Below are 27,400 nucleotides of genomic sequence, written 5' to 3' on the forward strand. Positions count from 1 at the left end.
CCCACTTGCCCAATGATGGGGGATACCTAGATTATGTGCCTCCTGATGAGGTTCGATGGGAACCACAACCCATATTTTTGCCAAAAATTTTCAACCCTAATCTAATGAAACAGACAAACCCAGATGGTGAGAGCTTCTGTAGGACATGCCAGTGCGTGAAAGACAAAGGTCAGGACTGTTCTGGATTGAAGGAGGCTAGAGAGTCTTCACAACCAAATGCAATGCCTTATTTGGATTCTGGATTTAAAAAGAAAAAGCCATGAAGGACAAGGGTACAATTAAAGTTTCATTGCAGACTGTATATTGGATAATAGTGTTGTCTCATTGTTAAATTTCCATGGGTATGATCAGTATATGACCGTGATTATGTGGGCTGGTGTCCTTGTTCTTAAGAGATACACACTGTGGTAGGGGTGTATACAACTTACTTTAAATGGTACAGGGAAAAATATGTGTATACATACCTACACGCATGTGTGCATATATACAGGCAGACATCACTTTATTGTTGCAATACAGAACTGAATCCAGAATATCTCTGAAGTGTATATGCATGTGTGTGTGCGTGTGTGTGTGTGTGTGTGTGGTGTATACATATATGTGTGTATATGTTTATATATGTATGAATCTAGGTGAGGGGTATACAGAAGTGTTCATTATACCAGATTTTCAACTTTTCCAAAAGTTAATGAACTTTTCAAAAATGTTTCTAGAGAAATGTGCTTTTCATGGCAACGCATTCTTTTTCATCCCTTCAGGGAACATTTAGTGCAAATCTAGGTGGTGTGTCTGGTGCCAGTTGCAGAAGGGAACCGAGGCCCTCCCTGCTGTGCAGGCTCAGGTTGTGGTGAGGTGCAGCACGAACCTCCACCACGCAGGGCAGCACTTGGGCGGTCATGTGGCTGTCACAGTTTTCATTAGTTGTGGGCTCACTTCTCAGCCTGCTGCTCCAGGACCATGTGGTAGAGAAGGGTCTTGGAGCTGACCCCACCTCTGCTTCCCCTGGGTTCATGAAGCAGCAAGTCATTCTGAAGCAGGAAGGAACCCTTCCTTAATTTCACTTTAGGCATGCCTGAGGCACTTCCACTGGTTTCCGTCAAGGTCAAGTCCATTTACTTGCAAGGTGAATGTATATTTTATGCACACTTTATGTCCCATCACATGAGCTTTTTTCTTTTTTCTTTTTTGAGACAGAGTCTCTGTTGTCCAGATTGGAGTGCAATGGTGTGATCTTGGCTCACTGCAACCCGGGTTAAAGTGATTCTCGGGCCTCAGCCTCCCAAGAAGCTGGGATTACAGGTAGGCTTAACCAGGCCCAGCTAATTTTTGTATTTTTAGCAGAGATGGGTTTTCACGGTGTTGGCCAGGCTGGTCTCAAACTCCTGGCCTCAAATGATTCACCCGCCTCAGCTTCCCAAAGTGTTGGGATTACAGGCGTGAGCCACAGGGCCTGGTCCCACATGAGCTTTTGACAGTGCCAGAATGAACACGTCCTTTACTACTTCAGGCCTTTGCAGGAACAATTCCTTGGTCAGGGATCAGAGTGCCTGACACACTTGAACCCATCCCTCAAGACCCAATTCAAAAGTCTCATCCTACTCCAAGGGGCCTCCTCTAACTGAGTCTTCTCCCAGTGACTAGATCTCTGGATTTTACTGTTCTATTTGCTCCCCTTTCCTCTTCCTGGCCACATATACATATGTGCCTACACACATGCACGTGCGCACACACACAGACACACATGCACATGCATGTGCACGCATGTGCGCTATTGCATCCCCAAAACCTGATGGGTCCTGGAGCTTTTTAGAACTGATGTTCAACAAATGTATGTCAAATGAATAAATGAATGAAAACGCCAGAAAACATGAAGCAGATGCGCCAAAAAAATGAGTGTTTCTTTGAAGTATGGGGTATAATGGAATCTGAGAACCTTGTGGCCATCAGCTGCGTCTAAGCAGGCATTAGGTTTCATATGGGTGAAGTGTGACATGAAATTAACATCTAAATGCACATTTCAAACACCTAGAGCCATCTTATATGATTTGAGAAATGTGTCCTAGGATGTGACCTGTACCAAAAAGCATCCTAATAAGTCCCAGGAACTTTATTCTGATTTGTTCCAGAAGTGTTTAATCTTTTCCTCAACTTTTGAGCTACGTCTGGACATCCAGTTGAATGTGGAATAGGTTTCAAGTCATCAAAAACGTAAGTTGCTTTTTGGGTTGCATTAAAAATCTGGTAATTTGTTTTAAACTTTCATTTCTTAAGGAAAATTAAATAGAGGTGAATTTTTCATTGACAGTGAAATATATGCTAAGCCATGGATTAATACCTTCATAAAAATTTATCTAAACAAAGTGCTGCCTGTCTTATTTATGTTAAAGTCTGTAAAGTCAGCAGTGAAAAGGGGAAAGTACTTTCCTGGAATATATTTGTATCTGTCACAAGCTGCATCTTGAGGAAATTGGCAGGCATTTGAAGTGGAATAATTCCTTAGCGTTCTGTTTAGTTTGGATTTCTTCACTTCAGGGGTGGCTTAAAACCAGAATCACCAATATTTGCTTTTAACAAGCATCTAACGTTTTTCTCTTGCTTTGTGTATACTAAGTGCTCAACAAATGTTGGTTGAATTGAATCATCTTGTTCATCCTTTCTGGGGGCTGTCGGGGTTATTCAGTCTATTCTTAAATATGAAACAATTCTAAAAGGAAAACATCTCCAAAATGCCCTCTCCACCAACAGTTTATCTCATTTCCAACTCCTTGTACACAAAACTGCTAGCTCTGGCTATCTGAAATGCTTCTTGGATCCCTCTTCAGTTTGCAAAAGTCTATAGAGTGAACCAGACTCCCCAGTCGATCTCCTCACCCACTCTTCCCTTTTCCAGGAACCTTGTGTTCTAACCACATAGGTTTCGGAGCCTGCTGGACATATGTGCGTCTGTGTTTCCTCCCAGGACTTCTCCCACGTGGAATGCCTTCTTTCTCCACCTCTTTGCCTGTGGAAGTCCTGTCACATCTGTCAGGGCACGGCCTTCGTGTCTCCCCCTCTAGGAAGATCCCCCAACTGTCTCAGTCCTCTGGAGTGCTGTGTGCCTGTCTGCAACGTATTTGCAAACAGAAAAAAGAGTGATAGATCTTCATACACGCTCTTAGTACCCTTTACAAATGTGTGAAAACATTCAGCTGCTGTAAAATCTTTTGAAGAAAATAAGATCCAATTAGTGTTGACTTTTATGTCGGGAAAGCGGAGTGTTTCAAAGGAATTCCTTTCGTGGTTCAACAGCCTTTCTTTTTTTTTTTTTGGCGTGCCAGGCTGCAGAGGAAAAAAAAAATCCGAAACAGACAAAAAGAGCTGCCTTCAGGATGCTGAAGCTCTAGTCTATGTGGTGTTTCTGAGGGCCTTCCCGGGGCCAGGGACCACGGCTCAGAGCTCAGCAGAGACACCTGGGGATGGTGGGCAGGGAACATGAAAGCCTGGCTTGTGGGTTGGCTACAAGTCCGGGAGGTGGGGGCCCAGCTGGGAGGTCAGTGGCGGAAAGCCTCCCACACCTGGCTAGGGAGTTGACAGTGCCTTTTTTTTTTTTTTTTTTTTTTTTAGGGTGGATAATGAAGAAGAAACTGAAAATAAGAGGAGCGGCTTGTGGAACTAGATGGAGGTAACAGAGAGGGTGCCAACCAAAGGCCCTTGAGCAATCAGGATGTGGGGTAACAGACTTTTGCTTTTAAATGACTGGGCAGAGCTTACCCAATGCATCCTCATTCCCTGACCCCTGCATCTGACTCTGTGGGTGGAACTGTCCACCACCATCATCCACTCACCACTCACCCCTGGCTCCTCCACCACCCGACACTTGCCCCACACCCTCTGATGGCTTTTCCTCCCCTGCAAGGCGACTGAGGTGACTCAGGTCATCCTGTTCCTTCCTCATCCCCTCCCTCCTTTCCTGCTTAGACTGTGCCAGATGGCCCTTTTTGCAAAAGGGTGGGGGAGAAGGGCCCCCCATGCAGCCAGACAGTGCCTGGCCATCCCAGCAGCAGTGCCCTGGATGGAAAGCCTCGTCCCTGTTACCCTCGAACATACAGGCCAGTGCCTGGCACAGCGAGATCTCATCATCGCCAGGGAACCTCCGATTAAATGAGGAGGAAGTGACCGTCCACGCTGTGCCCACCATGCCAGGCGGTGGGACAAAAGGACCTGACTCGAGTCAAGAGTCACTGGGCCCCTCTGGCCTGATGGGTGACCAGAGTGCGGGATCCCCGGGGATCACCAGTGGCTGCTCAGGGACCTCAGGGGACCTGTTTGGGGCCGGCCTGGGGCCTGATCTGGCCGGAACTGTGTAGGGTGGGGTTGGGCCCACGTCTGCCCAGGCCCCCAGGGAGGCCGGGCTCGTCCGGGAGGCGCTTCCTGGCGGGCCACGTCGCCCCGCGTGTTGGGCAGAGCCGCCAGGGCCAAGGGGCCAAGGGGCGGCGCCGCTGGAGGCCCGGCGCGCGAGCCCCGTTCGTTGGGGCCTGCTCGGGCCTGCCCGCACCCTCCCCCCGGCCTGGCCGGCGCCCCCTCGCGCCCCGGGCGGGCCCTGCACGTCTCGCGAGCGGCCCGGAGCGGCGGGGGAGGCGGGGCCCGCAGGCGGCCGGGCAGGGCCGGGGAGGCGCGAGCCCGGGCCGGAGCGGGGCGAAGCGGGCCAAGTGGGGGCCAGGCCGGGCCGGGTAGGGCCGGGGTGCGGGCCGGCGGGAAGATGGCGAACGTGGGGCTGCAGTTCCAGGCGAGCGCCGGGGACGCGGACCCGCAGAGCCGGCCCCTGCTGCTGCTCGGGCAGCTGCACCACCTGCACCGCGTGCCCTGGAGCCACGTCCGCGGGAAGCTGCAGCCCCGGGTCACCGAGGAGGTGAGCGGGCCGCCGGCCGCCATGCGCCCCGCGCCGCGGAAGTCCAGGCCCGGGCGGCCCGCGGAGGCCCCGCCTCGCCCGCCGCACTCTTGCCGCCGCCGCCGGGCCCGGCCCGGCCCAACGAGGCCGGGCCGCCTCCCTGACGGTCTCAGCCGCCAGGCCCATCCTAGCCCGGAGAGGCCCAGTACCAGGCCCAGCCGCTGGTTTGGCGCTCTTGCTTATCTGTCAGCCCAGCCCTGCGCCCCCACTCCCCGCCCCTCCTCCCCCGATCCCACGACACCTGTGGACAGGGCTGGGGGACGCCGCCACTCCCAGGGCGGCGCGTCGGCCCTGCCTGGCGACAGGCCCTGCCTTCCAGAAGTTCCCGTGGCAGTGTCCCCAGCTGCCTTTCCTTGGGGACCCCGGCCCCTGCCCCTTCTCTGGTGGAAGCCGCCTAAGCCCCATCCGAGTGTTGGAAGCAAAGCAACCCCCAGCCTGGCCCTCTCAGTCTTAGTGGCTTCATCCCACCAAGGGGCTGTGAGCCAGCTAGAGACACTTAGCCCTGCAGAGAGGTGACACACCTCCCTAAGAACGGGACAGCAGTGGTGGGGAGCTATGTTGTGCCCTTCCAGGACTGCAGGTGTGGCCGTGGCCGCAGAGCAGGGCCTCTGGCACGTGGCCGCTGTTTGAAGCCTGTGTCTCTTGTCTCTTCCCTCTGATCTAGCTCTGGCAGGCCGCCCTGAGCACCCTCAACCCCAACCCCACGGACAGCTGCCCCCTCTACCTGAACTACGCCACCGTGGCTGCCCTGCCCTGCAGGGTGAGCCGGCACAACAGCCCCTCGGCTGCCCACTTCATCACAAGGCTGGTGCGGACTTGCCTGCCGCCCGGAGTGCATCGCTGCATTGTGGTAAGTGCTTCCAGAGCAGGCAGCCAGGCTGCTTCTAGTGGGCAGCGGTTTGCTAGGCCTGGGGAGCTCTCAGCCCTGCACAGACCGCAACCACGCCGCCGGAGGGGGGCCGTCGACATTACAATCCCTGCTCTGCAGACAGGGAAACAGCTCCAGAGAGACCCAGGGATTTGCCCTGGATCAGTTTTGGTGGGAAATCAGAGACTCAAACCTGGATTTCCTGAGGCCCATCTAGTGTCTGTCCCTCTGTCTGTCATTTTCCTGGCTGGTCAGGCTGTTGGCATCTGGTGGCCAATGTGTTATTTCTCTTGAAGGAAGACTCATGGCGGTTCCATGGTTCCGGGGATGACCTGAGGGATGGGACACCTCTGTCTAGGTGTCATCTGCCAGGAGCTGATGTTGGGAGGTGGTCAAAGAGCAGCTCCCAGCACTTCCTGGTGGTGGCTGTTGCACCCTCACCACATCAACCCCCTGTGCCACAGATGGTCTGTGAGCAGCCCGAGGTCTTTGCCTCCGCCTGTGCCCTGGCCCGGGCCTTCCCGCTGTTCACCCACCGCTCAGGTGCCTCTCGGCGCTTGGAGAAGAAGACGGTCACTGTGGAGTTTTTCCTGGTGGGACAAGACAACGGGCCAGTGGAGGTGTCCACACTGCAGGTGGGTGTCTGGAGGGACAGACCCTGCCCCTGGGCCCGGGCAAGCTGGGGCAAGTAGGAGGGTGGTTGGGAGAGGGAAAAGTGTTGTTGGGGGGGTGGGAGGGTGGCTGCTTTGGTTCCTGGGAAGCTGCAGAGGCTTTTCCACACCCAGGCCCTCTCCCTCTGCCTCAGCCTGGTCTTTGACTTCAGGATTCTGTTATATACAGCCAGTGTTTGTTGGGCACCTAATCGGTGCCAGGCATGTCCATGCTGTTATCCAAATAACCCTGCCCGCTTATGTGAGATGTGTGTGTGTGTGTGTGGTATGTGTTGCTGTGTGTGTTTGATGGTGTGTGCATGAGTGGTGTGTGTGTATATGTGTTGTGTGTTGCTGTGTGTGTATGAGTGTTGGTGTGTGAATGAGTGGTGTGTGTATATATATTGTGTGTTGCTGTGTGTGCATGAGTATGATGTGTATGGTGTGTGTGCACGAGTACTGGTGTGTGCAGGAGTGGTGTGTGTGGAGTGTGTATGTGTGGTGTGTGTATAGGAGTGGTGTGTGTGTGGTATGTGTGCATGAGTGGTGTGTGTGTGGTGTGTGTACATGAGTACTGGTGTGTGCATAAGTGGTGTGTGTGTTGTGTATGTGTTGTGTGTGTGTGTGAGTGCTGGTGTATGCATGAGTGGTGTGTGTGTGTAGGAGGTGTGCATGAGTATGGTGCGTGCATGCTGTGTGTGGTATGTGTGGTGTGTGCATGAATGGTGTGTGTGGTATGTGTGCATGAGTACTGATGTGTGCAGGAGTGGTGTGTGTGTGGTATGTGTACATGAGTACTGGTGTGTGCATGAGTGGTGTGTGTGTTGTGTATGTGTGGTGTGTGTACATGAGTGCTGGTGTGTGCATGAGTGGTCTGTGTGGTGTGTAGGAGTGGTGTGTGTGTGGTATGTGTGCATGAGTGGTGTGTGGGGGTGTGTGTGCATGAGTGGTGTATGTGTTGTGTGTGTGTGTACTGTGGTGTGTGGTGTTTATGCATGAGTGCTGGTATGTGCATGAATGGTATGTGTGTTGTGTGTGTGTATGTGTGGTATGTGGTATGTGTGCATGAGTGCTGGTGTGTGCATGAGTGGTGTGTGTGTGTGTAGTATGTGGTGTGTCTGGTGTGTCTGCATGAGTGATGTATGTGTGGTGTGTATGTATGTGTGGCGTGTGTGTGCATGTGTGTTGCTTCATCCTTTACAGGGAGCACTTCTACGTGTATTATTTCACTTGATGCTGAGAATGAGCCTTTTGAGGGAAGAAAGGCCAGAAATGATTCCCACCTCCAGATCTGTGGATGGTCCTGACCTCAGGTTCCCTTCCCCACATCAGCAGTCCCAGCCTCCGTGCCTGCCACCTCCGGCCCCCATGCCCACAGCACCACCCAGGTTGTCTTTTCTTTTGTGTCGGAGCTCATTCTCCACTTCCGGCTCAGGAAGGCTGTCAGCTTCACCCAGGCGAGCTCTCCTACCCGGGACTTGGTCCACAGCTCACTTCTTTCACCATGTCCTCTCTGAGGCCTGTAACCACTGCCCCTCAACCCGAATTCTTTTCCTTACCAGGAGAGAATGTGTTTCCACCTTCACCAGCACAAGGTAGCGCCTTTTTCCTTTTCCTTTGTCTCCAAACTTTTTAAAAAGTCTATTTGCCTTTCTTAGTCCTCTTTTCTCTGAACATACAGAAACATAGTTTTTGACCCCATCCTGACATTGTTCTCTAAGGACTGCTAGATGGGGCATTGCAGTCCCTCCTTGAAGTGTGGCCGCTCCATCCCAAGGCATCCCTCTCTCCCACTGCTACCCAAACTGCCCGCCACCTCTTGGCATCCCATCACGGCTTCTCCAGCATTCCAACCTGCCCAGTCTTCTCTAGGCCAGACACCAGCATCTGCTGCTTCTCTCTGTCTTTAGGGATTTCCTTCTGAGCTCCAGGCCTGCCATCTACCATATCCCACCTGGGGGCTCAAGCATCACCCTTGATTCCCCCCATCTGCCCTCTGCTGCCCTTGGCCCCTTCCCTCCTGTGGAGTTCTTACTGTCCCTTAGACTGGCCAAGCTCACTGCTGCTCATGCTCCCTCACCCAGTCCTTCCCTCTCTAGTCCTGCATGGCGTCCATCTGGCCTCTGCCCACATTTGCTCCCCAGGGAGGCCTGGCCTTCTTGGCCCACACCACCATCCCATTTGTCAGCTAAGCCATCATGACTGGACACGTCACATCTTTGTTGATGTCCTGTGCTCCCACCAGGGGTGGGGGTCCCCAGAGGGCAGGGACCTGGTCTTATGCACAGTGATCCCAGCACCCAACCCCACACGTGACAAAGGCCCAGTAAACATCTGGTGATGGAACCCATAGGGCAGTGAGTCCCCATGGTCCCTGACCCCATTGGTCCCAGCTTGCCAGTGTGTCCTGTTTCTTGCCTTTGCTCTGCCCAGTGCCATGCCTTGAGGTGTTCTCCTGCACAGACGACCGACCTCCTTCCAGCTCCTGCTCCACTTGCCTTCCAAAGACACACCTAGGTGTGTGCAAGCTGGCGTCCTCTGAGTGCTGTCAGCCACCAGGCCCTGCACGGAGGCAGGAGTGTGCACACAGCCCATGCTGGTGCACTGAATTCTCACTATAGCCTGGTGAGAGGTGGCCTATTGTCCCCATGTTAGAGCTGAGCAAACTGTGCTTGCCAACAGTGACTGACTTAACTGGGTCTGCCAGCCAGGGGCAGAGCTGGTGTTAACCCGCGGCTGCCACCACTCAGCCCTCTTGGGTCCTGAGCACACCAGTGTCTGATACCCATGTGGCCTATACTCAGCTTCTCCCTTCTCTTCCCTGTGGGACCCTCCCAGCGCCCATCCAGGCCTCAGACCCCTCAGCTTCCTATGCCCTCTCCTCTTCTACAGCAGGGACTGGGATTGTGTTGTGAGTCTCTGCTGAGCTTGACTCCCTTGGAATGTCTCTGAATTCTCAGTCTCGCATGGCACCTGGCACGTAGGTGTTCACATAAGTGTGGACAGAATGAGTGGCCCTCCTCTCGTGGTAAGGGATTCCCCTTCCCCAGTGTGGCATGGCTGTGTGGTGGTGGAGGGCACATGCAGCCCTGCCCCTGCCTCCCATAGGAGCGCTCTTGCATCAGAGCTTCTCGCTCGCTCAGGTCTGGGGTCTTCCAGGTGCCACCTGGCCTCCTTGTAGGCAAGTCACACAGCATTGACGAAATTCTCAGATAGTCCTTGTCGGGTCCCTGCACGCCCTCATAGACAGAAAATCCACTGACAGGCGGCAGGGATGGCCCAGGCACATTCATATCAGAGCTGTCAAGCTCCAGGTTTCTACCTTTGAGGCTTTGGGGTTTAATTACCTCAGCAGGGTGGGGGAGGTGGCCGGGCTGGCACTATCGACCCGGCACCTGCTGCCCTGACATTATAAGAATAGAGGCAGGGATGATAAACGTGATGCTGCCCTGCACCCCCGCAAAACGGCGCTGCTTTTCTCTTAATATTGTCTTTGTGGTGAGCGAGGGAGGCCAAGGAAGCAGCCAGCTGTCTGAAGCTTCTGCGCCTAGGGGTGCATGGTGGGGGACAGGGTGGGAAAGGATGCCTGCAGATTCAGCTAAGAGAATGCAAGGCTCCCAGGGCAGAGGTGAGAAGGCAAAGGCCAAGACCAGGGCTGAAAGATGCATTTCTGGGACCTGTGTGATTTTTGCTTTGGTGCATATGGCCCTCTCTGCCCTGCCTTCGAGTGTGGGCTCTGAGGTCCTACCAGGCCAGCAGGGCCTATGTTTTCAGCTTCTGGGTGGACACGTCAGCTCCAAGAGGTGAGACCTGCCTCTGTGTCCCTCCCCTCTTGCCCAGAACCGTGCTGTGTCAAGTGACAGCACTAGGGCAGCCAGGCCCCATGTGTTTTGCAGAGTTCGTGACACAGTTGCATGGGACTCATGAGGAAAGCAGCAGGCCAGAGAGAGGGCATCCGGGAGGGTCAGCAGGTTCAGGCACTCAGGATGGAGAGTGCTTGTGCTTGGTGGGAAGGAGCTGGAGAAGCCATTGGCGTAGACGGCCTATGAGAAGTGCCTCAAAAGATGACTGGGACCTTGGTGGGAGGGAGAGTTGTGGGCTCTGCGGAGGTGAGGGTGGGAAGTTCAGGGCATACTCAGGCTGGTGTGAGGCCACCTACCTTCAGCTGTAGCTGGGATGAGAGAAGGAACAGGACCCAGGGGTTGGAAAGGACCTAGACATGAAAGGCCAGGGCCCCAGGCTGGGGACTCCTGTAATTGTGGAGATGCAGGGCGGTGGCTGTGCTGAAAATTCTTTCTACAGGTGGCTGGTGGCCCTGGGTTGCTGTGGGTGGTGCAGGCAGGGACAGCCATACTTCCCCTCCCCTTGCTGCCCTGTCAGTAGCCCTGTGGGTGGCATTTGCCTCTGATTCCTTTGGGTTCCTGGGGGATGTACAAGCGGAGAACATCTGCCTCCCACCTGGTCCCAGGCCCCCAGTGATGGCCTCTTTTTTCCTAGTGCTTAGCAAATGCCACAGAAGGTGTGCGGCTAGCAGCCCGCATCGTGGACACACCCTGCAACGAGATGAACACCGACACCTTCCTTGAGGTTTGTGGCGTCATCAAGCCAGGGGTGGGGCCAGGCTGGGATGGGTATCGTAGGCCCCCAGGAGAGCCAGAGGAAACCTGGGACTGTCCGCACGCTAACCTGGCCCAGGAATCTCAGGCTGCCATCGATGGAGCTCTGCTGTCTGTCTAGCTCCAGGAGGCCTCAGGAAAGGGTGTGTGGGGAACACAGAGCCTCCTCTTCAAGGCCCCTCGGCAGGACTGCAGCAAATGAGAGTGTGGAGGGTGAGCCCCTCTCCTGGGGTTCATCACGCGCGAAGCTGGCTCCCAAGCCTGGCTCCCCCACCCTACACAGGCAGCCGCTCCTCCCTGGCTCCAGCCTCGGCCTTGCCTGTTTCCAGCCATCTTCATGTGTTGTTGTGTTGTTTTTTCCATGAACACGTCCAGGAGATTAACAAAGTTGGAAAAGAGCTGGGGATCGTCCCAACCATTATCCGGGATGAGGAACTGAAGACAAGAGGATTTGGAGGTGGGTGGGGGCTGCATCCCTGTAGGTCTTGGCCTCAGTCAGTGGCCAGGGGCACTTGGGTGGCAGGGGGCTCAGCAGGCCACATGGAACATTGTCCCAAACTTCAATCCTGCTTGTGACCTGAAAGGAATCAGCCTGTGTTCAAGCCCAAGGCCAGACCCTGGGAAGCAGCCATCCCTGGGGAAGAAGGGTGGTGGCAAGCCAGACTCTGATTTGGATTCTGGAAGCTGCAGGATCCAAGTCCTTCCCTGCCTGCAGCGTCTCCAGCATCCTCACGTGCTGCACACCCTTTCTCCGGGGACAGGCTCAGCAGGGCCTTTCTGTTCCTCGAATACACAAGTTCACATCCACAGCAGGACCTGCATGCAGATGGCTCTCCCTAGCTGGAATATTTTCCCCCAACATAATTTTTTGGTGAAGGCCCTCTCAACCAGTACATCTCAGCTCAGATGCCCCCTCCTCAGAGAGGCCTTCCCCAAGTCCCCAGACCCTCCTTTCCCCACTGTCCAGGAACCAGAGGGGCAGATAATTATGACTCAGCTGCCCTATAGTGCTTATAGGCTGGTAATAGGAAGGTGGCTGTTTCCATTACTCAGAAGATAGCAGCTGAAAGCAGCAACACTTATTCCCGCACTGTGCTGTGGGTAGGGGATCCTCCCCGAGCTCAGGGTCTCTGTTGCTGTCAGGTTGTTGGCTGGGGCTGCAGTCATCCGAAGGCTTGTCTGGGGCTGGCGATGTGCTTCCAGGCTGGCTCACAACAGCTACCAGCAGGTCTCAGGGTCTCACAGGTCATTAGCTGGAGACAGCAGTTCCATGCTGGGTGAGCCACCCTCCCAGCGAGGTCTCTGAGCGAGAGATGGGGATAAAGAGTGAGCCAACAAGATGGAAACTCCCATCTTTTTCTGTAACCTAATCCCAGAAGTGGTATCTCATCCCTTCTACTGGTTAGAAGTGAGACATTAGAACCTGCCCACCTGAGGGGAAGGTACTACACAAGGACATGGATGCCCAGACATGGGGTCACAGGGGCCATCCTGGTGGTGTCTACATAGAAGCCATTTAGAAGGGGAAGGAGAGGCAGCTTGTGTCAGGGAGAGCTTCACAGAGGAGGTGGCATTTGCTGCGGATCTTGCAGGATGAGTAGGAGTTTACCCGGCAGCTGTGATCAGCCCTCATCATGGTGGCTACGATTGTTTGACTCAGTTATTGCCGTGCTTTGAGGCATGGAGTCGGCACACACAGCCACGGCTTTCTTGAGCAGATGTGTCATGTAAAGCAAAGAGGCAGTAGTGCAGAGACCATGGGAGTCAGTGTGAAAGGGCAGTACAGTCCCTGAGTGCTCAAAGCGTTCAGGAAGTGGGGCCTTGAGGCATTATCCAAAGATCATTTCATTCTGCAATCCTGTTCTTTTCTTTCTGGAAATGATACAGTATTTTTTCCCTAGTGGGTTTTCTTGCCTAACAATACTTTGCATAGAATTTGTTTGCAGTCTCAGGCATTGGAGCTAATTTGCATTCCCCAATCCCACACTGGCCAGGGGCAGGAGAGGGGGCAGGGAACCCCAGGCTCAGGTAGTGTGACTCCAGGAGAAAGCACCAGCCAGCCAGAGGGGGCGGTTTCCAGGAACCTCTGGGAGTTCCCTGCTCAGCTCAGCCCACGTCTAACACCATTCTCCCTGTGCTTTCCATAGGAATCTATGGGGTTGGCAAAGCCGCCCTGCACCCTCCAGCCCTGGCAGTCCTCAGCCATACCCCAGATGGAGCCACGCAGACCATCGCCTGGGTGGGCAAAGGCATCGTCTATGATACTGGGGGCCTCAGCATCAAAGGGAAGGTGAGGTTCGGGGCCAGCACTTCAGGGGGCCCTGGGGGTGTGGAGGGGCCCAGTTTGGGTTGAGCTATCCCTCTCAGAGGTGTCTTGGGGTGGGAGGCAGTGAGGCTTCTGGGGGTTCTGGGTTGGGGTACGTTCAGGGAGAGTCTAAGGGCCAGTGCCCATGCTGGTGCAACAACTTCGCATGGCCTCTGGGTTCCATGGCCACCCTTCGGAAGGGTCTGGAACAAAAGCCTGGCCAGGTTCTGAGAGCTGCCCTGGAAATTGCTGAAGGAAGGGCAAGCAGAGCCAGGGAGGCAGGGCTTAGATCTGGGGGCTTTGACCAAAGAAGGGAAGGGCAAGGGGACGCCCATGTCTCCAAATCTGCCCTCAGTCCCCACCAAGAAAACACTCAGGGTGGCCCCACAAGACCCTCTGAAGGCACGTGACCCCCGAGAGCAAGGGGAATCTGGACAGCATAGAAGCGAGTCACCTGGGAACATCCCTGTGAGATGTCCTAGTCCCGTGATGCGGCTTGCTGCCCTGCCATCCCAGGAGGACAGGCGCTTGCAGAGCCCCCGTCGTGGCTGAGTCTGTTCGCCTCAGCAAGGCCTGCCTCCTCTGCACCATCTCTGTCCATTCACCCCACACACCAGGCCTAGGACAGGGAGGGAGCAGACTGGGAAGTGTGTGCCCCAAGAGGTCTGGAGGGAGTGGGGAGCACATCCAGACCAGACACTGAAAACAACAGCCCGCAAGGCTCACAGAGGCCTGGTGTTTTTAAACTTTGAATTAGCTACCAATATTGGAATTAATGTTTCTGGCTTTGCATCTTAGCATCTCCAGATTTGACAATGGTTTCATTTCAATTGACCTTCTTTACTAATGGGTGTTCAGTAGGCAAAGGAATCAAGTTTGTGAGTCTGTCTTTACTCATAGTGGGTCCAAGAATACTATCTGTTAATTTTGATTTTGAAGAGCTCTAATCACATGTGGCAACAGATACATGGAAACTCAGGAGCAGTCTTCAATGTGGGATCTTTTGCAGAGATTCCTAACATCCTATTTCACAATAAACTCCAGCAGTCACCATACCATCCATGTGTTCAGTTCTTCAGGATGGCTTCTTGTGGCTTTCCGATATCTGTGGACCAAAAACATTTTGGGCACAGAAACTCCAAGGGTTCACACAGAATGAGGGAACTGAAGGAACTCTGGTTCCACATCATCATTTTTACCATCCCCGTGCTCTCGTGTTTTATTTTGGGTCCTCTATTTTGACACGGAGAGGTAGAAAATCATGGGCCCTGGAGGCTCCGCCTGTGCCCAGAGCCAGCCCACAGGACCTGACTGTCAGAGCGATTCTCAGAAGGAATGTGGAGAGTAGACTCAGCGAGTGTCGGGGCCAGCTGTGTGTCAGGTTGTTGTTAACATCCATGTAATGTTATTTACAGGATAAGTTATGAAGATAGGCGAATTTGAAGCTTTTATTTGTATGATTAAAATGCAACCATAGCCACAGCAATTTTTAAAACTTCAATGAACAACAGGTTTTTGGAGGAGGAATATGTTATTGTTGACGTTGTTCAGAGATACCAGCACACCGTGGTAATAAGCAAACTGACTTTTAGTCACTTTACTATGATTCCTAGATTCGCCACAGATAGTGCACCCCCTAATGCCTGCGCCTGGTACTGTCTGCCCCCACCTTCGCACCCTCAGTACCCACAGTCGCTTTGGAAGCCGCTACATTCTGCCTGGTAGAGTCGTGGACCCTCATCTCCTTGGATCAGATGCTTGGTTTTGATGTCGGCTTGTTGTGGACCAGTGTGAGAAGCTGGACTTCCTGGGAATTCATTCTTTTGCTTGTGGCACTAACTCTGGTCATTTAGGGAAAATATCGTTGCGCCTGACTTCATCTCATGTGGCCTTGGGTGCACCTGGGCAATAAGTCAGCTCCTGGCCTGGAAATTAACACAAAGGAAAAACCTGACCACATAGGCCTTCCCTAGAGGCCTCAGTGGCACAGCCTCCAGGGAAGCCATGGTCTGAGGGTGGCTGGTAGAGCTGCCAGAGAGTAGGGGATTTTCCTTGGTTCCAAACCACCTTCTGAAAATGAGACTATAGCCCCTGTCTATTCCCCGGGGTCCACCTGGTCTGCAGACCCCATAATACATGGAATAGCTGGGCGTTCTGGCACCAGCGAAACAATACCTGGTTTTCGATTTTAAACCCGCCCATCTTCCCTGCTGCACTTGGAACTGTTCTATGTGGATTTGGGATCAACCAACAGGCCTTCCCTGAGCTGTTACTGTGTGGAGTGGGCACTGACGCTCCAGCTATTGGTGAAAAGACCCAAATCCTGACCTGAAGGCGCTCAGAGTCTCACCCATGGGCCTGGTGTGACACAGGAACACAGCAAGCATTCTCCCCAGTGGCTGCCTCCAGAGCAGATTGTGCAGAAATGGTCACTCCTCAAAAAGCCAGCTGGGTGGAGCCGGCCAGGCTCCCAGTTTTGCAAGAAAAATGACAGCTCCATTTCCAAAGATTTCAAGGGCAGATCAAGATCAGCCTGGACTGATCAGCAAGCCTCAAATGCATTATTGGGGTCCCCTTTACACCCCTTACAAGTATCAGCCCCAAGGAGACTTTGTGTATAAGAGTGATGTCTACTGATATTTACTCTACTTGAAGTGAAAGTGAGAAATTTGTAACATGTATAATTTATTAAAAATAACATATAAATCCACCGCATGTTACCATAAATAATGTAATTTTACAAAGATAACTATTTTCCAAAATGCAAAAACTTTTACTGAGAGTGTAGCATTGTTGTACATTTTCACAAATCCTGTCAGTGGCTGGCTTAATAGAAGACTTACATCTGCTTCTGATTTAGTCTATGGAAATGTGCTGTTTCAGTTGAACTGTATCAAGAAAATCTGGCCTCGCACATTTTATAGTTGGAACAGGGAGAAGGTTTTAGTACCTTTTTCACTAACTATGAACATTCTTTGTTATTATACCAAAACTCACCAAGTGGTAGTTTCTTAAAGGCTGGTGATAATGTGGAATCTGAAGCCTCACAAGTAGACTTTCATGCCCCATGGCAGTTCAATCTACTGTTCTCTCTTGAACTTTGAACATGTGGTTTTTGTAATATGTATGTTTCACTCCATGAAATATTGGTTCACGGAGTTCTGCAGAAATTCGAATTTTTGACATCTTTCTTTATATAGTATCAAAAAAAATCACTAATATCACCATTCATCTCATCAGAAAAGTCACTGAGTTTGAGGAAGTTGTCATGATGATAGGAGAAAGTTTTTCTAAATTTTGACTTTTGCTTAAAAGCTCAAATGTATACCATTGGCAATAAATAATGTCAGCTGTTTCTGGAAGTAAGAGGCTCAGTTTGTTCCTTTTCTGGGAAATATCTGCCAGATACCTAAATCCAATTAAGTGCCTTTTGTCTGTCAGTTTTTCTTTCAAGTAAAAATGGTGCTGGTGGTCAGAGTGACTCATGGAGCTCAGAACTCCCCCAGCAGTCATGGCCGAGCTGCTGCTCTGACCGACCACTGCCCGCAGCAGCAGCGGGAGTGCATTATGAGTCACACAGAATATGGAAAATGTTTTGTACCCAAGGATCGAGAGTTTTAAAAATTAATTTTACTGCTTCAGCAAGGAAATTCTAACATGAAATTGGCATTGGTTCATTTTCCCAGAGCGCATGAAAGTGAATCCAGTGGCTCCCCGACCTCTTTGGGGCTGTGGCCTGATACTCCAACACAGAGTGTGTCAGTGTCAGCCCAGTGGAAGAGGCAGAGGCCATCTTTAATAACTCAAAATGGTTTCTTCTATAGAAACAGAAACAACGTATGGGAGTGGTGAAACTTTGCACAATCAGTTGCACTATATTTGCAAGCCCAGTCCTGGCTCCACCTGCAATTGGGAAGGAGCTGGCAGCTGTGACGGGGAGACTCAATGTACAGTGAGCAGCCGTTTCCAGGCACTTCTGTGTGACCCATTTTGCACATGGTTTGATTCCAGATCAGAGGCCCTGTTTTTTCATTTAAACAATCCTGTGCTTTCTTGCAGATTAGCTCAGAAGAGATGGCTTATTTTTAGTAGTAGAAGAGGGGCCATTTTCACTCAATTATAAAAGCAGCTCAGTTTATGTCTAAAAATACTTTGCACTAAAATTCGGGGTTCATGTAACACGATAAGGGTTCAAAAATCACTCAGTAAACTTTATACCCAGACCTCTACCTCTGAGGACCTGCTGTTCATTTAAATATGAATTTGTGAATTAAAGTCGGGAGCCTATAAAATGTACAGTTGTGTAACAGTGGCCCCTCTTTAGACCCAGGTTAACCAGGAGGTGTGAACTAGCAGGAGGGCAGAGGCAGCCTCTTCACCTGGCAGCGAAATGAGGGAGCCACAGGTGTCCTTGCTGCTGGTGACGTCGGTGGGGGGCGGATGTTACTGATTTTGGCGAAGAGTTCACGTCAACTCTCACCACTGTTCAAGGCTGTGATGAGGAGCAGAGAATGCTGAACCTAAGGATCTTTAGGTGGTAAAGGCCTTTAAATGCCAGGGTGAGGAAGCTAGGCCCTGTTCCAGGGTGTGGCAGGTGGCCAGGGCAGGTTTGTATCACGGCAGGGACCCCTCAGGCCCCCTCCCCACCATAAGCACAGTAGGAATCTGCAATGGGTGCAGGAAGCAAGTGAGCCCACCCAGGTCCCTGAGGCACTGGCCAGGGACCTCCAGCAAGCCCCATAGTTTCCCAGGACCTCAGCTTCCTCCTCATGCTGTGCAGAGTGGAGAGAGAGCAGCCCTGCAGACAGACCCCCAGGCACTCGGTAGCCCTGGGGCTGGAGACAGGGTGCCCGCCCTCAAAGCAACCCTGTGGCTATGTCAGATCCTGCAGATCTGACATGGCAGATCCTGCAGCTCCGGGCATCTCTTCGGGTTCCCCCTCCATGCAGTTACTACTTGGTAACCCCAAAGTTCTGTCAAAACAAAAGGGAGCCCCACCCTCTATAGCCATGACTCCCTGTTGCTTCTAGAGAACATTCTGCTTGGCCAGTAGGCGGTTCATGAGCTCTGTGGGTGCCCAGGAGGCCTGGTGTGAGGGCTACCCAAGCCTGGGAGGCTGGGGAAGGTAGGGTTGGTGTGGGGCCAGGTGGGGGGTGGGGGGGCTGCTGCTGCCAGGCTTGGACCTCACAGTTCACTTTTGTCCTGGTCCCTTTGTACCACCCACAGACTACCATGCCAGGGATGAAGCGGGACTGCGGGGGTGCCGCGGCCGTCCTGGGGGCCTTCAGAGCCGCAATCAAGCAGGTGAGTGGGGCCCCACCTGCCCTCTGCAGGGCTTGTCCTGGGTGTGCCCTGTGGGTGCTCCCCTCTCCCCTACCTGTCCTGCCACAAGCCCCTGCAGGGCCCTTCCCGAGTCTCCCCAGCTGGTGCCTGTCCCTCCTCTGCCCCCAAGCTCTTCTTGGACCCCCAGAGCTTTCTGCCTTCATCAGCGCTGCTCTGGGAGGCCCTGAGGGCAGGGTCCAGCCATGTCCTCAACTCGGGGCCTGCTCTGGCTCCAGAGCCCCATGAGTGTTGGGGTTCAGTGAGGAAGCCTGGCCAATACGACTTGGTATGTGGCCGGCAGAAGCTTAGGGCAGGAGCATGCGTTGTTCTGCATATCCCTCCCAAAACCCTTCTGTACAGCAGAGCTGCCTCTGGTGACTGGTCTCACCAGGTCGCCACCCGGACTCCCAGGCCAGGCTGGGCCCCTTCTTCTCTCCCTGGCCAGGGCCCCAGAGCTCAGTTCTTACTCAGTGGCAGTAATCACCGAGGGAAATAGGGGTGGGGTGGGGGTGACTTGGGTGACTTTCCCATGGAGCTCAGATGTCCCTGGGGCCAAAAAATGCTTATTAAACAAATGAAGAGGCCAGCTCATGCTTGCAATCCCAGTAGTTTGGGGGCTAGAGGTAGGAGGATGGCTAGAAGGCCAGAAATTCAGGATTACCCATAGCAACCTTGTGAGACCCCGTTTCTAGAAAAAAAATATTAAAAACTAGCCAGGCGTGGTGGCACGCACCTGTAGTCTTAGCTACTTGGGAAGCTGAGGTGGGGGAGGATCGATTGAGCCTGGGAGGTTGAGGCTGCAGTGAGCTAAGATCCTGCTGCTGCACTCCAGCCTCGGAGACTGCACAAGACTCTGCCTAAAGAAACAGGCCAATGAAGAGTGCACTGACTCTCATCAGCCCAGGTTTACCTCCCTAGCCTAGTTTTCTCAGGCAGGCAACCCGATTCCTTGGGGTAAACTTGAAATTGGAAAACAAAAAGGCCCTGGCAAGTAGTTTCTGATTTGGAGGGTCAGACATTCAGCCTGCGCCTGGCCATGAGGGAGGAGCCAGAATGCCTGGAGGGAGGAGCTCATTCTGCCTGGGCTTCCTAGCTTGCTGTGCACATTCCAGACATCGTGGTGGGCCTCTGCTAACAGGGCCAGCCGGTGGGGACACTGGGGTGCCGAGGTGAGGTGGCCTGGGCAGAAGGGGCTGGCAGGCCTTCACCTGTGCTCTGCACAGGTTTGGAACCTGACTCTTAAGGCTCACGGCTGAGCGTTTCTCTCATGCTGAGCACACAGCTGGGACTGTATGCAGCCTGCGAGCCCCATGCCTCCATGAGCACCTGCCGCCTGTCAGAAGAGGCTGGAGGAGGAGCACGTGTCCTCTGTGCTCTCATCCTTCACTGGTTAGAAACTGCCAAGGGACACAGCCAGCACTCGAGGAGGCTCTTGACTGGCCCAGCATCACAGGCCGTAGGGCAGGGTGGCCCCAGGCTCCCGCTACCTGGTCCTCCTCCCTGCCTCCGCCCAGGCCCCGGGGCCCTGGCAGTTGGGCTCCCTGGAAGGATGCTGAGGTGGACAGACCAAGCTGTGTGATGCTCATCAGGCAGTTCTCTCTGAAGGGAGCAGCTGCTGCTCTGGGGTGGCACAGGGGCACGGGTGGGCAAGGGGTTCTGGGGGAGCATTGTGGCCATCCCTCTGTGGCCGTCTTTGCCATTCACCCCGCAGAGGGTCTGTCTTGCCTCTGGGGCAGGCTGGCTGGGAACTGCCCAGCAGGTAGACTCTTTTGGGCTTTAATTCCCTGTTCACAGGAAGCCACTTGGCAATTATTGCAGATTCATCAGGTGGCAGCCATGAGTGTTCTCAGCACTCCTCCACCTCCAGGGGTGCTGCGGCCTGTGATACACCCCTGGGCTGAGGATACCCCATCCCCACTCTAGGCAAAGATCCCCCTCCCCACAAGAAGAGCTCCAGCCTGGAGGCTCCACTGTGAACTCTAATGTCCTGCTTGGCCTTGACATATCCTTTGGCCTCTTAGAAAGGAATATGCCTCTTTCTAAGCCACAGAATAAATCCTGATGGTAATGAATTTGCCCAGAGAATAAAACCACAATCCACATGTCCACACTGGTAGGACTAGATCACTGAATGAATAAATGAGTGGGGGAGAACCGTTTCTTACAGTGAATCCCAGTTTTGGGCTGCAGAGGTAGTGATGGAAACAGGAAGTCCTCACCTGGCACCCCACAGTCAGGTCTGGTTTCAGGTGGAAGTGACCCACAGCACTGGAACTGGAGCGTGAGAGTGGGCTGGGAACAGGACAGCAAGATGGTCTCCAAGTGCCTCTGGTAGCTTTATAGTGGAGATACTCATGACCCAGCTTAACCAGGTGTCCCAGGGCATGTCACCAGGACAGGGACAGAGCCACTTGACGTGTCTCCAGAAGCAGTATACAGGGAAGGACACAGCATTTCTGTAGGATTCCTGCCAAAAATGCATGGCCTGCTGGTAGTCATGAGGAAACATCAGGCAAACTCAGCATTGAAAGTGCCAAGGTCGCAACAGACAAAGCTAGACTGTGCAGTTGCCCAGATTAAGGAGAGCAAGCAGGCAGGGCAGGTGGGCATGGTGTGTAGCCTGATCCGGTCCGGATGTCTGAAATCTGGGTGGGCCCAACAGATGATGGTCACGTGTTGGTGATTACTAGCCCCTGCTGCCTGTTGTCCCATGGCTGTACAAGATGCTAACATTGGCAGAATCTGGGTGATAGGTGTTGAAGAATTATTTGTGTCTATTTCTTTTTTTTTTTTTCTTTTTTTGAGACAAAGTCTTGCTCTGTTGCCCAGGCTGGAGTGCAGTGGTGCGATCTTGGCTCACTGCAACCTCCGCCTCCCAGGTTCAAGCAATTCCCCTGCCTCAGCCTCCAGAGTAGCTGAGATTACAGGCGTGCACCACCATGCCTGGCTAATTTTTGTGTTTTTAGTAGAAACAAGGTTTTCACCATGTTGGCCAGGCTGGTCTTGAACTCCTGACCTCAAGTGATCCACCCCTAACTTAGCCTCCCAAAGTGCTGGGATTGTGGACATCAGCTACTGTGCCCAGCTATTTGTGACTATTTCTGCAAATTTTTTGGTAAGTTTGAAATTATTTCATAATGAAATGTTTAAACTTTTTAATGTTTAAAATGTTTTAAATGCCAGGAGCTGGGTGGCACTGGGCTCTGGGGGTGTTAGCGACCTTCCAAGCCTGGCACAAAAAAAGCTCCTGCCCTACTGAGCGGGTCAGGGAGGTCTCAGGGACTCGAAGCTGCCCCCCGCTCAGCACCACTGCTGCAGTTTCTGCCACTGGCCATTCCCTGCCCTGCTGGCTGCCTCTGCCCCACCATTCCGAGTGTTTGCCTTTGGTGAGGGCTGTGTGCCAGTGGTGGAAGAGTTGGCTGTTGCAGGAGTGAGAGAGATGCTGGATCCTATAGAGCTGTGTGTCCACGCTCCATGCTAGGAGTATGTATCCTGGTTAAAGATTCCTGTCCAGGAGCAGAGGAAGGGCAGGGACAGGGGTCTGGGAGCTCTATTCCGTTTGACATTGCTGCTGGGCATGGCCCGCTTGGGGTTCAGGGAGTCCTTAGAGCCTCTGCAGGGCAGGAACTGCCACCACCTGTTGGTTGCACATTTCTCAGGGAACAAATGGTTTTCATTTTGGTATCAGAAAACTATAACTTCACACCTAAACTTCCACGAGGCTGAGCTCTTCCTTAGTGCACGTGTGCACGTGTATTGAGGGGACGCGGCTGCTGGCCACCTTCCGTCAGCACAGGCTGGTGAGGCTTCATGACTGCCCAGCCCATGCAGCCCAAGAGTCCCACAGCCCAGCCTGTGCCCAGGCTCATCCACTGCGGTGAGTGGGCTCTGGCAGGGGAGGCTGGGAAACCTCAGCAGTGAGCCTTGGCCTTGGGATCTGCCAGGACTATGCCCAGGATGGCAGGAAGGGCGAACTCTGCTCTCTCCGCACCTTGGAGCCATCTGTCTTCTGCTGTCTGTGGGTCTGAGAGCCCCCAGCTCGTCCTTCCCCCTCCCCAAACCTATGACCTACAACTGGAGCCCCTGCCCATTTCTCCCACCAGGGTTTCAAAGACAACCTCCACGCTGTGTTCTGCTTGGCGGAGAACTCAGTGGGGCCCAATGCGACGAGGCCAGATGACATCCACCTGCTGTACTCAGGGAAGTACGTCTGGCCCTCCTGCTCCTCCCCGCCCACTGTTGAAACGATCTCTCCCCGGCCTGGAATGCCAGCTTATTCCAGGCGTATCGGGAGGGGACCCAGCATTGGGGTCCCCCAGGCAGCAGGCTCCTTGCTTCCCCGAGTGCTGGGAGCTTTGGTACCAGGGGCACCACACATGGAGGGGTCATGGCACCAGGATGAGGTTCAAGGCTCCCTTGCAGTGCCTGGCCCAGGAGCTCATGGTCTACCCTGCATTACCAGACAGGCCTTTCCAACATTTAGGCCTGAATTCCTTGGGCATGTGAAGCCCTGACCCCCAGACTCCTGCTCGGGGCCCCTCTCTGCATCTCCCCCTTGAGATAGACCCTGGAAAATCAAGGCTTGGCTGGCAGCTGAGGAGCTGGTGGCTCCAGGATTCAGAAGAGAAGAGCCCTCTCTGCCAACCCCACATGCTGGTGCCTGAGTGGGTGCCTCCCCTCATCACCTGCTCTTCCTCCTCATCTGCCAGGTGCCAGGCACAGTGTACAGAAGGCTAACCCAGCTGGTCATGCCACCCACTTTACAGATGAAGAAACTGAGGCACAGGGGAGCCAAATGGCTGGCCCCTGGCACTCTAATCAAGAGCAGTGGGGCAGGGATGTGACCTGGAAGCCCTTTGCTTCTGACCCAGGCACTGCATTGCTGTAGGGACTGGGGGCATCCCAGCCTCCCCAGTGGGAGAATGTGTTAGGGTTCGGGGAGCCACAGGGATGGGCAGCTCCAAATAGGGTCTTCCCAGTTCCAAAGGGACTCACGCCAGTGCCCCAGGGAATCCTGTCCCTGAGCAGGGATCTCTACCATACCCCAGGACAGTGGAAATCAACAACACGGATGCCGAGGGCAGGCTGGTGCTGGCGGACGGTGTGTCCTATGCTTGCAAGGACCTAGGGGCTGACATCATCCTGGACATGGCTACCCTGACTGGGGCTCAGGTGAGTGTTGCCTGGATCCGCCCCTTAGCTGCAGCCCCAGGGAACCCCACCCACCCCTTGACCTTGAGGTGGGGAAAGCAGCTGGTGGGGGCTGCCTTCAGGAGTTTTCCTAACTGGGCTGAGGAGGCAGGAGCCGTCTGCTGTGCTTGGTGTGGGCAGCACCGAGGCCCAGGCTGGACCCGGAACTGGGACCACCTTCTTTGGCCACGGTCCTCTCTCCTGTGTTTTTTCTTTTTAACTCAACCTTCTCTCTTCTGGCTCCCTTATTTCTCTGTCTGCCTCTTGGTCCTTCTGTTGTCATGGGTGTTGCTCTCCTGCATCCCATCCGCACGCTTCCCGGGTTCCCGCCTGCCCAGGGTATTGCCACAGGGAAGTACCACGCCGCGGTGCTCACCAACAGCGCTGAGTGGGAGGCGGCCTGCGTGAAGGCTGGCAGGAAGTGCGGGGACCTGGTGCACCCGCTGGTCTACTGCCCCGAGCTGCACTTCAGCGAGTTCACCTCAGCCGTGGCTGATATGAAGAACTCCGTAGCGGTAGGTTTGGAGCCTGGAGCCTGCCTCTGGGGTGGAGCTGGGTAGGCAGCGCTCTGCTCTTGGTGCGGGGAGGCATGCACCCAGGGATCTGGGGCCCCCCCACAAGCAGCCGCAGTGCAGACGAGGGCCGGAGAGGCAGGCGTCAGGGCACAGGAGCCATCCCAGGCGGCATGGGCCACTCATTGGCCTCCTTGCCACACAGCTGGGGGTTTCTTGCCCAGTCTTGGGTCTGACTCAGTTGCCCCATCAGTCCCTTTGTCAGCTCCCCCGTTGGCCTATGGTGGGGCAGACTTATTGGCTCCTGGTCAAGGCCCTCCCAGCCCAGCTTCAGACGCTTCCCCACACTGGCTCCCTCCCAGCCACCCCAGGCTCCTTGTAGACAGCAACAGTGAGAGGGGATGGAGCAGGGTGAAGAGGGCCCAGCCAGAGCAACCCATGGGCCCCGTGTCCTCCTGGCCTCCCTAGGACCGAGACAACAGCCCCAGCTCCTGTGCCGGCCTCTTCATTGCCTCACACATCGGCTTCGACTGGCCCGGAGTCTGGGTCCACCTAGACATTGCTGCACCGGTGCACGCTGTGAGTGTCCCCTCCTCACCAGCCCGGGCTGCTCCCACCCTCTGGCTCTGGAGCTGCCAGCCAAGCTCATCAGAAATATTCTATGTCTGTGACCTAGCCTCCAGCCCACTGGCCCCCTCAGGTCTCATCCTCCCTGGGAACAGAGGCTGCTGTGTGTTACCCTTCCCTAGCCAGCCTGTCCTCTGCGGGGGGCTGGGGGTCCTCTGTCTCACCCATCCCCACCCTGAGGAGCTCCCTGGGTTAGGGCAGAGCACACAAGGCCTTGCCTACCACGGAAGGCCCTTGGCTCCAGCTGGTGCTCGGGATCTCCTTCCTGAGAAGGGGACCGTGGGGCATGTTCAGGGGTCCCAGAAGGCCCCTCCCATGCCACAGCCCCACACCCAGAGTCTCTGTCCTGCCCTTTGTCTGCAGGGTGAGCGAGCCACAGGCTTTGGTGTGGCCCTCCTGCTGGCGCTCTTCGGCCGTGCCTCTGAGGACCATCTGCTAAACCTGGTGTCCCCGCTGGGCTGTGAGGTGGACGTCGAGGAGGGGGACATGGGGAGGGACTCCAAGAGACGCAGGCTAGTGTGAGGCTCCTGCCTCAGCCCTGACACACGGGGATCTTTTACCTCACTTTGCACTGATGAATTTTAAGCAATTGAAAGATTGCCCTTCCGATGGGTTTTGGTTTGTCTTTCTGGGCGTCACCGTGGTAGTGGCAGAAATGGTTGGAGTTTTAGGAGACAGCTTAGGGCTTGCTGTGGGCACAGGGAGGAGACCGGGAAGCACTGGGGCTTCTTTCTGTTACTTACAGGCCTGAGGCAGCTTCTGTAAACTGCTGCCCCTGGGGTGAGGCTCCTGCCTGCCTTGTGCCCTGTCGCAGCCCCACATACTGTGCAGGGTGCCCGCATGGCTGAGAGCCAGGAGCTTACTCCAGCCAGTCCAGCCCTGGGAAAGATGGAGCTGACTTGCTGCAGGGGACTTGATTTTATAGGGCAAGAGAAATCACACTCTGGCCTCTCAGAATTCACCTGAGGTTCAGTTAAACAGTCACACCACCCCTTACCTGGCCATTCTTCTTCCTCCCCTCCATTTCAGAAACAGGTCCTAGAGCCCACCTGGGGACTGCAGGTCAGGGCTGCCTTCTGCTTCTCCCAGACCACCTCTGGCTTTGGGCCCAGCCAGTCAACCTGGTGTTGATGACAAGAGCCCAGGACCTGGGGAGGAGGGCGAGGGGCCTGGGTCTAGGCCTGGCCCTCCTGACAGTTTTGATTTTCTGGGTGCATACAGCACAGACTCCAGGCGGAAGCGCTGTGGGCTCCGGAACTCCCCACAGCCCAGCAGCCTGCCGGGCGGCTCTTCTGTCTCTTGAGGGTCCCGGAGCCTGTGCAGTGCAAGGTCAGCTGTGCTTCCACGTCCCTGGGCATCAACCTAGGTGATAAAGAGCAGGGCCCCGAAGCCAATTCGGATTTCCCAGGAGCCCCGCCAAGACTCAGGGAACCCCTGAACCTGGGCTTCAGCAAAAGCAGGTGAGGCGGGTCCACAGCACCTGGAAGCCAGCTTCCCACCAGCTTGGGTGACAGTGCAGGCTGGGACCTTGGTCCTGCCATGCATCTTGCCCTCAGTCGCAGCAGGACTGCCTGGGTCCCCAGGAAGGGATCGGGTCTGAGGCCCCACAGGGGAGGGGACAGTGCCCATCTCTCTTCAGCTTGGGCCAAGGGCGAGGACCTGGCTGCAGGTCTGTGGGACTCCTGTGTCCTGAGCCCCTGGCCACCTCACCCCAAGGGTCCCCAGACTCCAAGTGCCCCCATAGCCCTGGAAGTCAAGGTGACTCTTTCTGGGCCTGATCCTAAGCAAATATTTATTAACTGTGCTGTGTACACAGCCCTGGCTTGGCCTGAAAAGCCAAGGACTGACTCCAGTGCCCTGCCCTGTCTGAGGAAGCTTCGGCCCAACGCGGTGACAGCAATTGTGGGCAGCAGCCGGGGAGCCGGAGCTGGAGCTCCCAAGCACGGGCAGCCGCCAACGGCTGAGAGCCTTCACGGGTCATTAGCTTGCTTAACGGCGCTGCAGTAGCCTCACTCGCCGGCCTCCCCTGAGGCGCCCAGAGGAGGCAGAGGTCACAAGGTGGTCTGGCTCCGAGGGCAGCTGGCACTGTCTGTTTCCCCTGCCAGGGCTGGGCCCATGTGGACACAGGATGCAGGGTCAGGGAGCAGGGAAGGAACTGAGTCTCCCTTGTGCAGGCATAAAGGTGGCCTCAGGACCAGGGTCCCAGCTGGGCACCAGCTGCTGGCTGGCCTGGCCTGCCTGCCGACGTCAAAGGACCCACAGGGGTGAGCCAGAGGCCTGGCTTTTCTCGGGGCCAAAGGGCTTTAGGAGGCAACGGCTGCCTCCCAAGCCCCACCGGAGCCCTGGCGACAGGGTCGTGGGGAGGCCGGTGGTGGGGGGCAGG

General features: G+C 54.7%; 1 protein-coding gene across 6 annotated transcripts; it reads left to right on the forward strand.

Annotated features, from left to right (window-relative positions):
* Positions 1-1,194: 1,194 nt before the first annotated feature.
* NPEPL1 (aminopeptidase like 1) lies at positions 1,195-25,626 on the forward strand. Of its 6 annotated transcripts, XM_035299038.3 has the most exons (14): positions 1,195-1,299; positions 2,127-2,208; positions 3,604-3,661; positions 5,592-5,777; positions 6,260-6,430; positions 10,943-11,032; positions 11,437-11,518; positions 13,209-13,351; positions 18,593-18,670; positions 22,792-22,892; positions 23,737-23,860; positions 24,217-24,393; positions 24,859-24,969; positions 25,381-25,626. In XM_035299038.3, the coding sequence occupies exons 3-14, from the start codon at positions 3,656-3,658 to the stop codon at positions 25,537-25,539; spliced, it is 1,428 nt and encodes a 475-aa protein (XP_035154929.3). In that variant the 5' UTR covers positions 1,195-1,299; positions 2,127-2,208; positions 3,604-3,655; the 3' UTR covers positions 25,540-25,626. The 6 variants fall into 6 exon arrangements, with proteins under 6 accessions (XP_035154929.3, XP_078228144.1, XP_078228142.1 ...); XM_078372018.1 differs by lacking the exon at positions 1,195-1,299 and having other exon boundaries at positions 2,121-2,208; positions 6,092-6,430; XM_078372016.1 differs by lacking the exons at positions 1,195-1,299; positions 2,127-2,208; positions 3,604-3,661 and adding an exon at positions 4,612-4,888 and having other exon boundaries at positions 6,092-6,430.
* The last annotated feature ends 1,774 nt before the right edge of the window (positions 25,627-27,400 follow it).

This window comes from Callithrix jacchus, chromosome 5 (genome assembly GCF_049354715.1).
Source record: "Callithrix jacchus isolate 240 chromosome 5, calJac240_pri, whole genome shotgun sequence".
NCBI lineage: Eukaryota > Metazoa > Chordata > Mammalia > Primates > Cebidae > Callithrix > Callithrix jacchus.